The sequence below is a fragment of the Hyalella azteca genome, unplaced genomic scaffold (genome assembly GCF_000764305.2).
Source record: "Hyalella azteca isolate HAZT.00-mixed unplaced genomic scaffold, Hazt_2.0.2 contig8309, whole genome shotgun sequence".
In the NCBI taxonomy this organism is placed as follows: Eukaryota; Metazoa; Arthropoda; class Malacostraca; order Amphipoda; family Hyalellidae; genus Hyalella; species Hyalella azteca.
The window spans coordinates 39,256-53,355 of record NW_025938406.1 but is presented as its reverse complement, the minus strand read 5'-3'; the positions used below and the strand labels follow the sequence as shown (position 1 = coordinate 53,355).

At 37.4% G+C, this 14,100-nt stretch overlaps 1 protein-coding gene across 1 annotated transcript in view; it reads left to right on the top strand.

Moving 5' to 3' along the window:
- Positions 1-7,504, top strand: part of LOC108666189 — a 48,523-nt gene extending 41,019 nt beyond the window's left edge. The window contains exons 9-11 of the mRNA XM_047881548.1: positions 1,752-2,579; positions 5,049-5,176; positions 6,048-7,504. Of these exons, the coding sequence (XP_047737504.1) occupies positions 1,752-2,579; positions 5,049-5,176; positions 6,048-6,869 (1,778 nt within the window). The 3' untranslated portion in view covers positions 6,870-7,504. The remainder of the gene's footprint in view (positions 1-1,751; positions 2,580-5,048; positions 5,177-6,047) is intronic.
- Positions 7,505-14,100: the final 6,596 nt, after the last annotated feature.

Genomic DNA, 14,100 nt, shown 5'->3' with positions numbered 1-14,100 from the left:
TATCTTTAATCCGTCTGATGTAGTGTTTGGTGTTCGCAACTTTACAGGAACTGTAAAATTTCCAGGGAATGTAATAGCTTTTAGTTATATTAGTAGCAGGCTATATACTGTAAAAGGCCGAGCTTCCAGTACACTCATGACGATCTTATGCAATAAAAGCATCTGATATTTGAATAACTAATTGCTCTTCAGAAAACTATTTAGAAGTTTCAATAATATTGTCTATTGAAATATTCCAATTGAGTCTCATTGAACTCGTCCCCTCAGACTGCCAATTATATCAATAAGCCACATTCAAGGCAAGCAATTCATACAACAAAATACTGTTTTGGTTGCGGTTTCCCTCAAAGTTAATTATTGGTGCGCATTGTGGAATTTGAGTATCAAAATAAATATTATCTTAACATTACCATTTATTATATCATAAAAATATCATTTTTAATTAACAGAATAAACATTAATTAAGCTATTTTGAAATGAGTAAAAAGTACACACGTTCGGACGTAACCGAACAAGCTTTGCCTCCCTCTGAAAACAACGATATTAATGGGTATTGTAAATCATGATTCATAATTAATCCTCAAGGAAAGGAAAGCCTTACATAAAATTCAGGAATAAAAATCGATAAATATACACGATGCTGATCGTGCAATAAAGTTATCATACATTGAAGCTTAAATAAAATTACTAAATTGTTGAGTTAAATCAGAGATAAATCATAGATGCGAATCATTGCATTATACCGCAATTTAATACGTTGATTGGAACATTGATTGCACTACTAACTTACTAAGGATGCGGAATAGAAAGTGTCTAATGAGTGAACTCCGTAGGAGCAGAACAACCTCATCCAGTATTGTTCATATATAGCGTGTCTAATGCGTTATATTAGTTGCGTTAATTATTTTGCATGTCTAATGCATATTCATTTCGTATGGCAAATTCGTTTATTATTTAATATGTTTAATTCATTTATTATTTTACCAATTTGATGATTTTATTATTTGTGTTGCCTGCTTTGCACAACACTCATTAGTCAGCCAACGGTTCTCAATAAACATGGAAATCATCACTTTTTATCGATGCACGAGAAAAGAAAGTATTTTGTTATTTTCTTCTGTCGAGGTCAATGTTAGATCATTTATTCCTTAGCTATACCATTGCTTGTTCCCTGCAGCACTCGACAAGCTATGTAAGTGTGTGAGATATGAAGATCTGAGACTCATAGAGAATCCTTCAGGCTTCCTAAGCTGCTCCTAATCCCGCTCCATCAGCGCCTGTGATTGCTCAAGATAGAAAATTATCTCCTGAGCCTCTACAATCTTCTATCATTTTCTTATTCATGACAGATAATCTCAAGGCCATTCAACCGCTTTTATCTAGTATTAGTACTGAGAGAGTACCTACATATTTTATAAGCTTTTTAGCGCATAATAATTTTTTGTGCATCATTTATATGGGATAAATACGTTCTTGTTTCAGAATAAATACTTGCTTATTAACAGCTATTTGAGAATTAAGGAGTGCGACACATGTATTTCAGTTCTTTTATGGTTTAGAAGAGTAAAAAAAGTTTGCTACAAGAATTTTTGACACAAAATTCATTTAATTATATTGATGAATCTCCATGCATTATTCCGTCATGATCATAGATCCTCAATTGATGGATAAAATGATACAAATTTGAAACGGAACCTACTTAAACTCAGTAAACCAAGTCTGAAGTTATAACGTTGCCTTCTCTGTGACAGACGCACCGGTATGCGTGCCTGGCCAGACCGTGACGTACAGCGCCGCACGTCACGAAGAAGTGACGGTGACGTGCGAGATCAGCGCCGTGCCTGCCGTCGTGACGTTCCATTGGCGTTTCAACAGCAGCGGCGACGTCGTGGACATCGCTGAAAGCCACATCGTTTCCCAAGGTCTCAAATCTTCGCTGTCGTACGTGGCAAGAACAGAGCTGGACTATGGAACCCTCCAGTGCTGGGGATCAAATCCACTGGGCCGTCAAAAAGAGCCTTGCAGATTCCGAGTAATCCCTGCAGAGCGTCCCGATCCCCCCAAGCAATGCAGTTTGCTGAACGACAGCGCAGACTCGCTCATTATTCGCTGCCAGCCCGGATACAGCGGAGGACTCTCACAAATGTTCATCGCAGAAGTTTACGATGCAGATACTAAACAGCTTTTGCTTAACATCACCGATGCAGCAACCCCCTACTTTCAGTTGGTAGGTTTGGAGGCCGGAACTTCATTTAGTGTAAATGTTTACGCAATCAACGCGAAAGGGGCGTCAAAAAAGCGAGTCATTGAGGGATACACGGACAGAGATTTCACAGACAAGAGAATCGCTCAAGTTCGTCATCATCCCATGAAAAATGTCCCGAACGAAATACCTTACGCTCAGCTGCTCGGAATAGGAGTAGGCGTTCTTGGCAGCCTGGTCCTTTTCACTGTCGTGGCAGTTTTACTGCTGCGGTGGAAGAAGGAAAAGCGGCAGTCAAAACAACTTCACAAGAGTTCCTTCCAAACTTCGCTCTCAGACTGCAAAGATGACAACCCCGACATCATCCCAAGCAGCGGTGAGACTTTTAAATACACCACTTTGAAGATAACGTTAAACATTTTGAATGAATAGCCTAATTTATATTTGTCTAAGATTACCTGCTTGTTTGTTAATTTCTTTGTGTGAACGAAGCCTGACATCGTTAAATATTATTATTTTATTTATTTTCGCAGATTTCCGTCAAATCTCTGAACGGGAATTGTTTATAAGTTTCGTATTGAATATAGGTTTGAACGGGTCTATATACCATTTCGATACTTTAATTTCAGAACTAGCAACTAGATTCTGGATGATGAGTTTCGGAAAACCGTGAATCTGAAATTCAGGAGAAACAACAATAAGAAACAACAATAGCCCGACAACGTTGTCGGGCTACCCTGCTATTATATATACCATATGTAAAGTGAATGTCAGCAATTATCACGTGTCAATGTTACTTAGCTCGGTGATGAAGCCTCAAGACAAAAAAATTGCTTCTGGACGGTATTAAAATCCAACGTTTTGCAACTCAGTTCACCAAGTTGAGTACGGATAAAATCAACTTATAATTTCTGTAATTGACATCGTAGCAACAAATTCATAACTGATTCGCTATCATCAAGAAAAATTCGCTCTATTTTAAATAAACTATGCCAATGTTAATGGGAGTCATTGGTATTCATTTAATTACTTATGTGAAGAATTATTTCCTTTTTGTAAGGAGCTTGTCATATGGAAAATACTGAGAAAAAATATAGCTGTTGTGGAATCACTTATTTGGGCAATTATTGGCGATTTGACCAGTCGAAATATCATGGCAATTATAACGTTAGCCTACATTTTCATGGACACCCACACGTGTTGAGTTCTCACAAGGAAATTAAATTAATTGCTGAAAGCTTTTAGGTTTCAGTAATGTCTTATATTATAGGATCCATGATTGAGCCGCAGAAACTTCTCTTTCGGTAATAAAGTTTGCAAATAAACCAAGTTAGAGCTCATGTGGCAGGAGGCTTTGTCGCTTTTTTTATAGATTCAATTTAAAGAATAAATTTTCCTTGTAGGATCTCGTTTGTTTTGGAATAAGAATAAACATTCTTAGCGCACTGACATGTTCTTCATCGCTAATTAACGTTCGGCGCTGAGAATTTTGCTCATGTATTCCAAGACGAGACGGGAGTCCTAATTAGTGAAGTATTCCTATTAATTTCAGTGATCTAATTTAGCCGAAACATCAAGCCAAAACATAGCTAGCAAATTTTAAATACAGGCGAAATGTCAAAGTATACTAGCTACTGAGGTTTTCATATATTGAAACATTGTTGCATGCTACCTTTCGAATTGGCGAAATTATCCTCTAATGTTTTTCTCAATTTCCTGAATTATGTGAAAAGCGTTTATGAAATACTACATTATTGAAGTTAAGTTTACACTCCATATGCCTTGTTTGTACTCAATGAAGCGTTGAAATCTACTCTGAAACAGGCAGATCGCAGATAATTCAGTAGCACAGTCGCTTGAAGACTTTAAACCAATAACTTGAGTGATAGTTGAACCTGATCGATTGATTTTCGTTATCTCTATTAGGTTTCATGTAATTTGTGTCTGGAAAGTTTATGGAAACAGAATGCATTTCTACGATCGTAGTTTTATATTTTACCAATAAAATTTTTAAATCGAAATAGTACAGAAATGGGGGTCTGCTAAATGAACACGTGCTTTACAATAAATTTGAAACTCATTTTTAACTTGTGATAATTTGCAATTTGTTAATTTTTTATGCTAAAACACGTGCTTACGGAGTTAGTTTAGGCTTTTTCTTTTGTGAAATAAGGTGCGTGAAGTATATATGCTTGATGTAATGCTTATGTTGAGGAAAAGTTTGCTCTCTAAGACACATACTGGAAACTAGTAAAAGGACTCAGTACTCACTGTAGTGAGTGACAGAGAGCGCATTTTCTCGTCGACGAAAACGTGAAGTCACGGACAGACGGGCGGACGGACGGACATGACGAGCACAATAGGGCATTTCTCCATAAATGAGAAAATGCGCTAAAAATAGCATGAACTTTTTTCTATGTTTTCTCCTGATTAACGCTTGTTAAGCACAATGTCATAGGTAAAAAATCTACCGGCCTTCGACCCGAGAATCTTCATTTAGCAATTATCATTTTTTAATCATTACATTGAATTTTTGCACGAGAGAATTTAATTTAAATTCAATTTCACACACAATCTTCTTCATTACGCGAATCAATTTACTTTTTAATAATGTCATTTTAGGGTTAAAACGATTGTGTTTTTTTAACATTCCTACCGTCAACTTCAAAACTTACCTCATCGCTCGATTGCAAATCACGGAAACAATGCGCCTAGTAACATCAGACACTCCAAAACTTGAGACCTAATATCCACACCGTAGGCAAGGTCTGCCCGTCCTATCTTCAAATAATAACTCTTTGGAGTGCCTCCTTCATTCCTGACGTTGTTGTGTTGTCGCCGACAGATGCCAACTCTGAGACGAATTTGCCGTGCGTGCCTGACGCCAGCAGCTTCCACGGCGCCCCCATACCGCCCCCTGCAGCCTACTCAGCCTCGGTGTACTCCACCCTGCCACGCAGACATGAGGCAGAGGTGACTATTGTTCATATTTAAATTTCATGAGGCAGAGGTGACTATATTGTTCATATATAAATTATATTTCGTGTACTCAGCCTCGGTGTACTCCACCCTACCACGCATACATGAGGCGGAGGTGACTATTGTTCATATTTAAATTTTATTTTGTGTACTCAGCCTCGGTGTACTCCACTCTGCCACGCAGACATGAGGCGGAGGTGACTATTGTTCATATTTAAATTATATTGTGTTTACTCAGCCTCGGTGAACTCCACCCTGCCACGCAGGCATGAGGCAGAGGTGACTTGTTCTTATCTAAAGTCCATTATTTGTTCTCGATCAGCCTCCATTCAACTATGCTATTGTGGGAATTTTTTGGCAACGTAACTGACTCTGGAAAAGTTCTTCCCTTATTTAGAAATGCCATTGAAAAGAACAAGTAAAATAGTTTTCTTAAATAAGCAATTTTAATTTTTAGAAAATTCTAATAAGAGCCCTTTTAACCGAACTTGTTCTAAATTAATTGAAGTTCACTTATTACTGAATGGCATTCAAATTTAATTAATAGTAATTTAATACCGAAAGTTATATCTGGTGGGCACAGTCCGCTAACCGCTAATTAACGAATCTAACTTTTTCCTCAGCCGGTATGCCACACTGATGGCTAACTACGTCAACATATGTACGTCGACCAATCCCGTCTTGTGTAACCCATCATTTCTTTTGTTACACAAGATGTGATTGGTTGACGTACATATGTTGACGTAGTCAGCCATCAGTGTGGCACACCGGCTAAGGAAAAAATTAGCTTCGCTAATTATCGGTTAGCGAATTAGCGGACTGTGCCGACCACTGATATCTGACATCATAAAATTAATTTCCTTAGATCGTCCTGACGTCCTGTGATGCTAGTCACCACATTCAACAAGCAGCAAACTGTGGGTCACTCCAGCGTCGCCGTAGAGGAACGCACATGCCATCTATTAGCGGGCACGTTGAGAACGCGATAATCGATGGAGTTAATTTGAAGCCATCGCGTTCAATGATGATCCAACACAACCTGCACAACAGCATTCAACAAAACATGCCGCATGCAATGCCTCCTACAGCTCAGTATCGACATCTTGCGCCTCCAGCTCAGCACTGCATGCAAGCGCATGGATGCATTAATCAACAGATGCAAGTGCCTCGCTTGAGCCGACCTTACAATGGCGACCCAATTTTACACGGTCATAGCCCTCCGGTCAGCTACAGCCAAGCTCATGGCCACACACACTCACATCCTCAAAATATGTCGCCAGTGATGCACGGAGGTTCAGGAGGAGTTGGTTGCGAGAGAGCGGACATGGTTTTAACTTGTCATCCGCACAGGCAGGAATCCCACAGAAGTCCGGGCAATCCGAAATGCAGTAGTCCTGAGTCGACCAGCTATCATCCGAGTGACTCAAGTCTCCAACATTTGCTTGGCATTCGAACGAGCAATGCAGGGCAGCCGATGGCAGAGGAAGTCTTCAAAGACACTTTGACTTACGCCCACGAGCACCACATTCCAATCTCGGTTCAGTGTCGTGGAAGAGGATTAGCTTCGGTGGATGTAGACTACGGAAACGACACGCAGAGGAGTGAATCTGACTCAAGTATAGTGAACGAGTCTTGCAGAAGCACCGAAGCTCTTCTCAAAGGGAAACAAATAGAGAGTAAAGTGTGAGATGAGTTAGTTTTAGAACCTACATGCATCCATATCTCAAACAGCTAACGTAGCGGTGTTTAGAACTAAAGCGTTTCATATCATTCTACGTACATTTTAAGATCGCAGAGTCCGGCATGGTGATTCATCGTATCAAGTAAAGTAAATTTTATGAGTTTATACTTCGAAAGTTTCATTACTCTGCTCCTGGAAAACGAGCTGAACAAGAAGGTAGGAATTTTTTGTTTGTTCATAATATTCTCTGACAACAATTAAATGCTGTGCACCTACAATGATTTCGTTTAAATTTCACTACAAAGCTACTAGTGGTAAGATAGGAATTCTTATTATGCAATTGCAATCAAACTCTAACTAAATTATCTTATCATCTATTTGATTTGCAAACAACAGAAAACTAATTTTCCCTCCATCCTTGAAGAAATTGCAACGTATGCGAAGCGTCATGCCGAATTTTGTCTCCTTACTATTTAAGTGTTATGTAAAAACCATGATAAATTTCTTCATATGTACATGTTTTCGACGGTAATATTTATTACATTTGCTACGATCATTAAGAAATGATCAAATAATTGTAAACTAAACATGGAACAGAGAATCTTCATTTTGGGTGAACTATATACGACTGATTCTTCTTTTTAGCGCATTTTTTATTATATTAAAGTGTTCAATTTGAAACATATAGTAAGAAACACTTTTTTGCCCAAAGCTAGATGCAAGCTATTGCAAATAATAAAATTTAAATCATCATGTTGGCAGCTATACATAGCAATAGAAAATTGTTCACTTGTTCTAATAGATCCAGACTTCGATATATTTACTCCCCGGTTAACTAAATTTTATGATATTGTTAATAGCGCATTACATGCTAAGTTTGAGGGATTGTGAACCATAAAATTGTTGAATTGTCGATTTAATTGTGTTGCTGAATTGTCTTTTTATTGATTTAGGTCAATTAACCTCGACGCCTTGCGTGAAAGAAGATATAACTGATACTTTCCGATGATTATATTGTTAATTAGTATAATAGTGTTATCCCCTTGAATTAAAATCCTTGTTATCCCCCTAGATAATAAAAGCTTATTAATGATAATCTCATCCTAAAAATGTTGCCTCAGCCCAAAAGTTGTCGCTAGAGTTTGTATGTATCAATTCAGAAGAAAATATGAAACATTATGTAATAACATAATTTTCATTATGATATTAAGAAACATAACATAGATGAATGAAAATTGAAGATGTATGAGATTTTATTTCTTCTTTGTAAACTTGTTGTAATTAAATAATTGTCGACCTTAAAATGTTTTTCTTCCTCGAACATTCGGAGGTATTATTATACATATTTATGATTGTTTCTTGTTCGTTTACAATATTCAATTGGTCGTCCTCTATCAGCACATATACATATTCTCACATAGAAGCGTCTACATGCCAATCAGCGATAACACACGTTCATTATTCAACCAATACTTGCAATATGAACTCATTATTGTTTTTCAGAAACTATCCTTACCGTTCAAATTGAGAGATATGACACTGAAATGAAGCGTAGAGATACAAACAAATGTTAACGTAACGAATTTGGAATGATGACTTAAAGCGTTCAATTTTAATTATTAAATTTAATTTAGACCTGATAGTAGGCTTTAAGAAATTCAGCGATTCAGTGCCAAAGACAAGCATTCAGGATGGTTATCGCGAGTGCCTGGTTCTACTGACTATCAAAAGCAGATACATTATGTAAATTGGAATATTCCTTAGACCCTGCCGTTTCAGGGCCATTTTTATGAGCTTGCGTTGTTGTTAATTGATCAGACACACAAATATCATATATGTACCTATTACAGTTAATGCACCCTAGCCTCCATCCATAAACATTTTGATATATTTATTGAACTGTGAGGGAAAGATGAATATTGCCAGATATTAAGAAATGATTGACGCTAAATTTCATGTAAGATATTCCTCATGTCAGCTCGTATAACATAAAATATTTCTTTCTCATCTCTCGTCAGGGACAAAGTGACGCCACATTTGTTCAGAACATTACATGATACTGTAATTCAATACCGTAACTCAACTAAAAATGGAAGCTTGTTATGACGCCAGCCTCGAGATATTAATTTTTTTGCGGCTGGTTTGCAGACTAATAGAAGTCGTTCAGGAGCAAATTTTAAATGCATTCAAACGAAATAAAAATAGAAAAGTTGCCTGCGCCGCCGACAACTTTATCTAGACGTCATGAATTGAATACACACCGTAAGGCAGAAAGATAAGACTTAATGCAGTCGTATAAAAAGTTTAAATGCGTTTTGCTTGGAAGCGACTTCTGCCGCATCTGTAGAATTGTTTGCCAGAAGTTTTTATCAAATATTAAACGAAATGTGTAATAGCTTTTTGTACAAAAATGAAAGATTAAAGAGGCACTTATAGCGTACATTATTTGCTGTTTTTCCCAACAAGGAATATTTACACTTCAATTTTTTGGGCATGACGATTTTCCCTTATACGTAATATTTTGCGACCAACTAACGAGGATGCAGTTGAACTAAATTATATATTTTATTGGGATCTACTCACTGAACCTGTCATCCAGAAATTCTTGTGAAATTCTACTACTCGTGCAGCAAAACATTCAAAATTGCACTGACTCATATTATAACACAGGTGTAAATAAACATATACTGGCACATTTTGGAAATAAAATTAGGACGAAGAAATATGGTAGACAATTGATGCCGCATCCCATAACATTGCGATGAAATGTTGAAAATTAATTAAACCTAAAAAGTTGCCTACACACATTTTAATTTTAAATAAAACTTGAGTCGGATAAACCAAATCTTTCACGGTTTTAAGACATTTCTCAATTCCAGTAATGACTAATTAGAGTCCAGCACAAAGCACATCGCGTGCATATAACGTAGTGCCGTGACTCAGAGTCTCGTCGCACGACACTTAGGTTATCACAAACCCAGATGGGAATTGCGTGAAGGCAGCGCTTCCGTGGGCACTCATCACATTAGAGGCCCGCAGCCGCAGTCCGTGTGAGAGGCCACGGCCGTTACTTGGCCCGCATCACGCCCTAACGGCCCCAGACACAGAACTACTCTCAACATTAGCACGGGAGTCACCGCATGTGGTGCCTTCATTTCCAGAAAATGCAACAAACATTCAACAAAGTCCAGGAGCAAATTGAAGGTAAGATTTGCCTCGTCTATTTTGAGTTATTACTAAAGTGAACTTTAATGAGAGTGTCTTTACTTTTTCTTGACACATTTAGAGATCCTCATCCTTAGCTCAGTGAATTGGATGTAAGATTAGTCCTCAAGAAACGTGCTACATTAGCCACACCTTAAATAATTGAAATTCAAAATACTTATATAGACGATAGCGAAAGAAAGAGGTTGTTTTATTTCGTTTCTAACTATTGAACTTAGTTAAAAAATCAATGATGAAAGGGAAAATGTTTCTAAATTTTTTGTGGCACATGACACTTGGAATCTTCCAACTTTCTTTGCGTGCCGATTAATAATCATTAGTTTCACTTCGTGATAATATCTTTTACCGGATTATCTAAAAAGTTTGTCTTCATAATTATTAATAAAAGATTCCTAGTAAATATTTTTTAAAACGTATGGAAATATTCCTCGTCATAAGCACCGCAACCATCATCCATCATTCTACGTTTTTCCATGTAATGGACGGGAAATGTTAGGAACACGATTATCATGATTAAAAATGGTAGAAAGATTGTTATCCGTTTAAGAACATTTTAGTCAGCACTGCATTCCATTCATTTTAAAAGGTTAGATTTGCATTTGTAGCCAAAAATATTACGTATTAGCGAGTGTTATTAAATGGTTTTCTGGAAAGACCAAAAAACTCAAAGTACTCTATAATATGCAAAATAATTAGCGTAAACTAAAAATATGCCCAATTCAATTTTTCCATTTTCCGAATGATTACAATAATTTTATAATTCACTTGAAAATATTAGTTTTCAATTTCAAAATCCATGAAATTTCAAAGATTTAGTACTTCGTTACGTTTATAATGACCTATGAATCTCAATGTGTTTTTCAATTTCAAACATGACTAACAAAAACGAAAAATATATCAAAATACAAGTTTTTAATTGTTCGATTGATACAAAATTATTTGATAGACAATTTTTCTTGAAAATATCAGTTCAGTTTTCCTGCGTCCAAGGAATTTCAATGCTTGAATCTTTTTCTCTCAAAAGCGGAACAATTTTCTCTCAAAAGCGGAACTTGATAATAAAAAACTTGAGTTATCAAGGTCGGCACACTGGGACATAATAATACCGTTCATGTGACCGCGCTTGATGGCATCGTTTGTTACAATCGCATTGGAACAAGAGAGGTACTTACTGGTACTTGGTGAAACGGTACTTACCGGGACAGATTCACGCCGTACTTAATGGTAACCGAACCTAATGGTACCGTACGGGTTTTGGTTTTACCGTATTTAAAGGTACCAATAAACAGCGTTTGATGGAACGTTCTGGTACTGATTCACAAAGTTGGTTCAACATACTGGTACTAAGTCACAAAGTCAGTGGAACTTACTGGAATTGCATGAGTCACAAAGTCGGTGGAACTTACTGGCACTGGGTCACAAGTTGGTGAAACTTACCGGCACTGATTTTCAAAGTGTCGTGGCCACAAAATACTAATAGTGAAGTTTCGTGGGATTAACTGATCCAGTTGCCCAGAAATTTTTCATGGAATTCGTCATATTTCGGCAAAGAAATGCATTTTTTTAAATAAGGGTGTTTCGTGTTTGATTGTGCTAAGCTACTTACTCGTTACCCGGTCTTGTATTGTTCTATTGTTTATAGAAGTTTACATACAAATATGAGTACACACAATAGATTTCAGCACTTTACCGCGGATCGAAAAATTCTTAAAAGAGCAGCTTGAAATATATGATTCAACTTTCATTCTATGAGACGCAAACGTTATTATGAGATGAAGTTCAAGTTCTAAAACTTGCACTTGATCACATCTCATCGCCGGATGTCGAGCTCTCGTTCTGCTGTGTCGAGTGTCTGGGCTGGCCTCAACGATGCTTCGTAAAATTCACTGGGTCACAAAGTCAGTGGAACTTACTGGCACCGGTCACAAAGTCAGTGGGTGTTACTGGCACTGGGTCACAAAGTCAGTGGAACTTACTGGCACCGGTCACAAAGTCAGTGGGTGTTACTGGCTCTGGGTCACAAAGTCAGTGGAACTTACTGGCACTGGGTCACAAAGTCAGTAGAACTTACTGGCACTGGGTCACAAAGCCAGTGGAACTTACTGGCACTGGGTCACAAAGTCAGGGGAACTTACTGGCACTGATTTTCAAAGTGACGTGGCTACATTATACTAATAGTGATCCCCGAAGTTTCGTGGGATAAACAGATTCAGTTACCCAGAATTTTTTCATGGAATTCATTCTAATTTGGCAATGAAAATGCATTATTTTGTTTTAAATAAGCAATTTTGATTTTGCTGGGATACTTACTCGATAACGAGTCATATATTGCATGACTTTTTTATAGAAGTTTACCTTCATATATGAGTAAACCCACTTCATTTCAACACTTTGCAGCCGAATCGAAAATTCTTAAAAGAACAGCTTCATAAATGAATGAACTTTCATTCTATGAGACGCAAACGTTATTATGAGATGAAGTTCAAGTTCCAAAACTTGCACTTGATCACATCTCATCGCCGGATGTCGAGCTCTCGTTCTGCTGTGTCGAGTGTCTGGGCTGGCCTCAACGATGCTTCGTAAAATTCTCAGCCCGGATTTTCTCGGTGGACTCACAAAGTCGTTCATTACAGCAACTTCTGCTGCTGATCTCCAAGATGGAGGGATTAATTCCGATAGAAAATGAAAGTAAGATTATTGCTCCGTGAAAGAAGTTCTATAGTCTCATTTGAAAAGAGGATGAAAATTGAAACAAATCCCTTGAGGAAAATATAGAATCTAGGCATAGAGAATTTTCATGGAGATTGCGCTTAACAATTTGAATAATTGCGTTCGTTTTATCACGGATGCAATTATGCAGAGTAAAACTTTCGTGCTAAGCCTTGATTTAGTTCGTTAATTGAATCCACTGCAGCATGATAAACGATAAATGATTCTGAATCATTTTATTCTTAACGGATGTGAAGGCAGGTATTCTGCTGAGGTTTTAGGGAATATCAAGCATTCATGAGTTATCTGTGGAAAAATATAAGACGCTCATTTTATGATATCACAAAAATATCCACATCTATCTATATCACTCTATATAAATCATGGAAGCATCAATAAAGCTAGTCGTAAAATACCTACAGCGGTTGTTATAGCAACAGAATAAGTAACAGTGGATTTGAATCCTATAAATGTCCTGGTCATCTGCACTGTTAACTGTCCTTGAATTTAATAGATTTTATAAACTGCTTTTAGCAATGCCTACTAAAAATCAATCAAAAAATATTCGCCTTAGAGTGGCGTAATGCATGTGATTTTGTTTTATATGATCATCGGCAAAGCTCGCCCATCATCGTTCAGCAGCTACTAAAATATTCATGCGATCACGCTCATTGTGTAGCTATGAGCGCGGACATTATGTTATAGTGTTTCCAAGGTCAATGTGTTGCTACTTATATCGTAATAACTCACGTTTTTATTATTACCAACATTAGTGTATTATTTTTACTTCTTGTGGTACATTTGACATTCAAAGAAACTCTCAAGGTTGAAGAATGAAAGATATAAGCTAAATTACACATGAAAAGTCTCTATTTCGTTTCTCGCTTAATCGAATCTAGGTTGAAGTTAAAGCCCCATTGTATATTCGTGAATAATCTTATTGTGAATCATGGAATCCTGCACTTCAAACCTCTAATCAAAGTCCATGTCACGGAAGATTCCACATTCTTGTATATTTGACCAACCGCAACAGACGTAACACTGTGTGGTCATTGGACTGTAGTGGCGCTTTCAAGGTTCTGCCACATGAGGCAATGAAGAGTTTTTATGCAAGCCTGAAGCTTCCACTCTAATTTCATGGCTGCTATAATCTGGCCGACGTTGTGATGACGAACCACAGAAGCTTCTTGGTCAGACGTGCAGCACCATCGAAACTTACTGCCACGATACCAGAGAAATGCTTATTTCAGCGCTAGCAGATGATTCTCGCTAAGTCGTTACCATGTATGTTACGTTACCATAT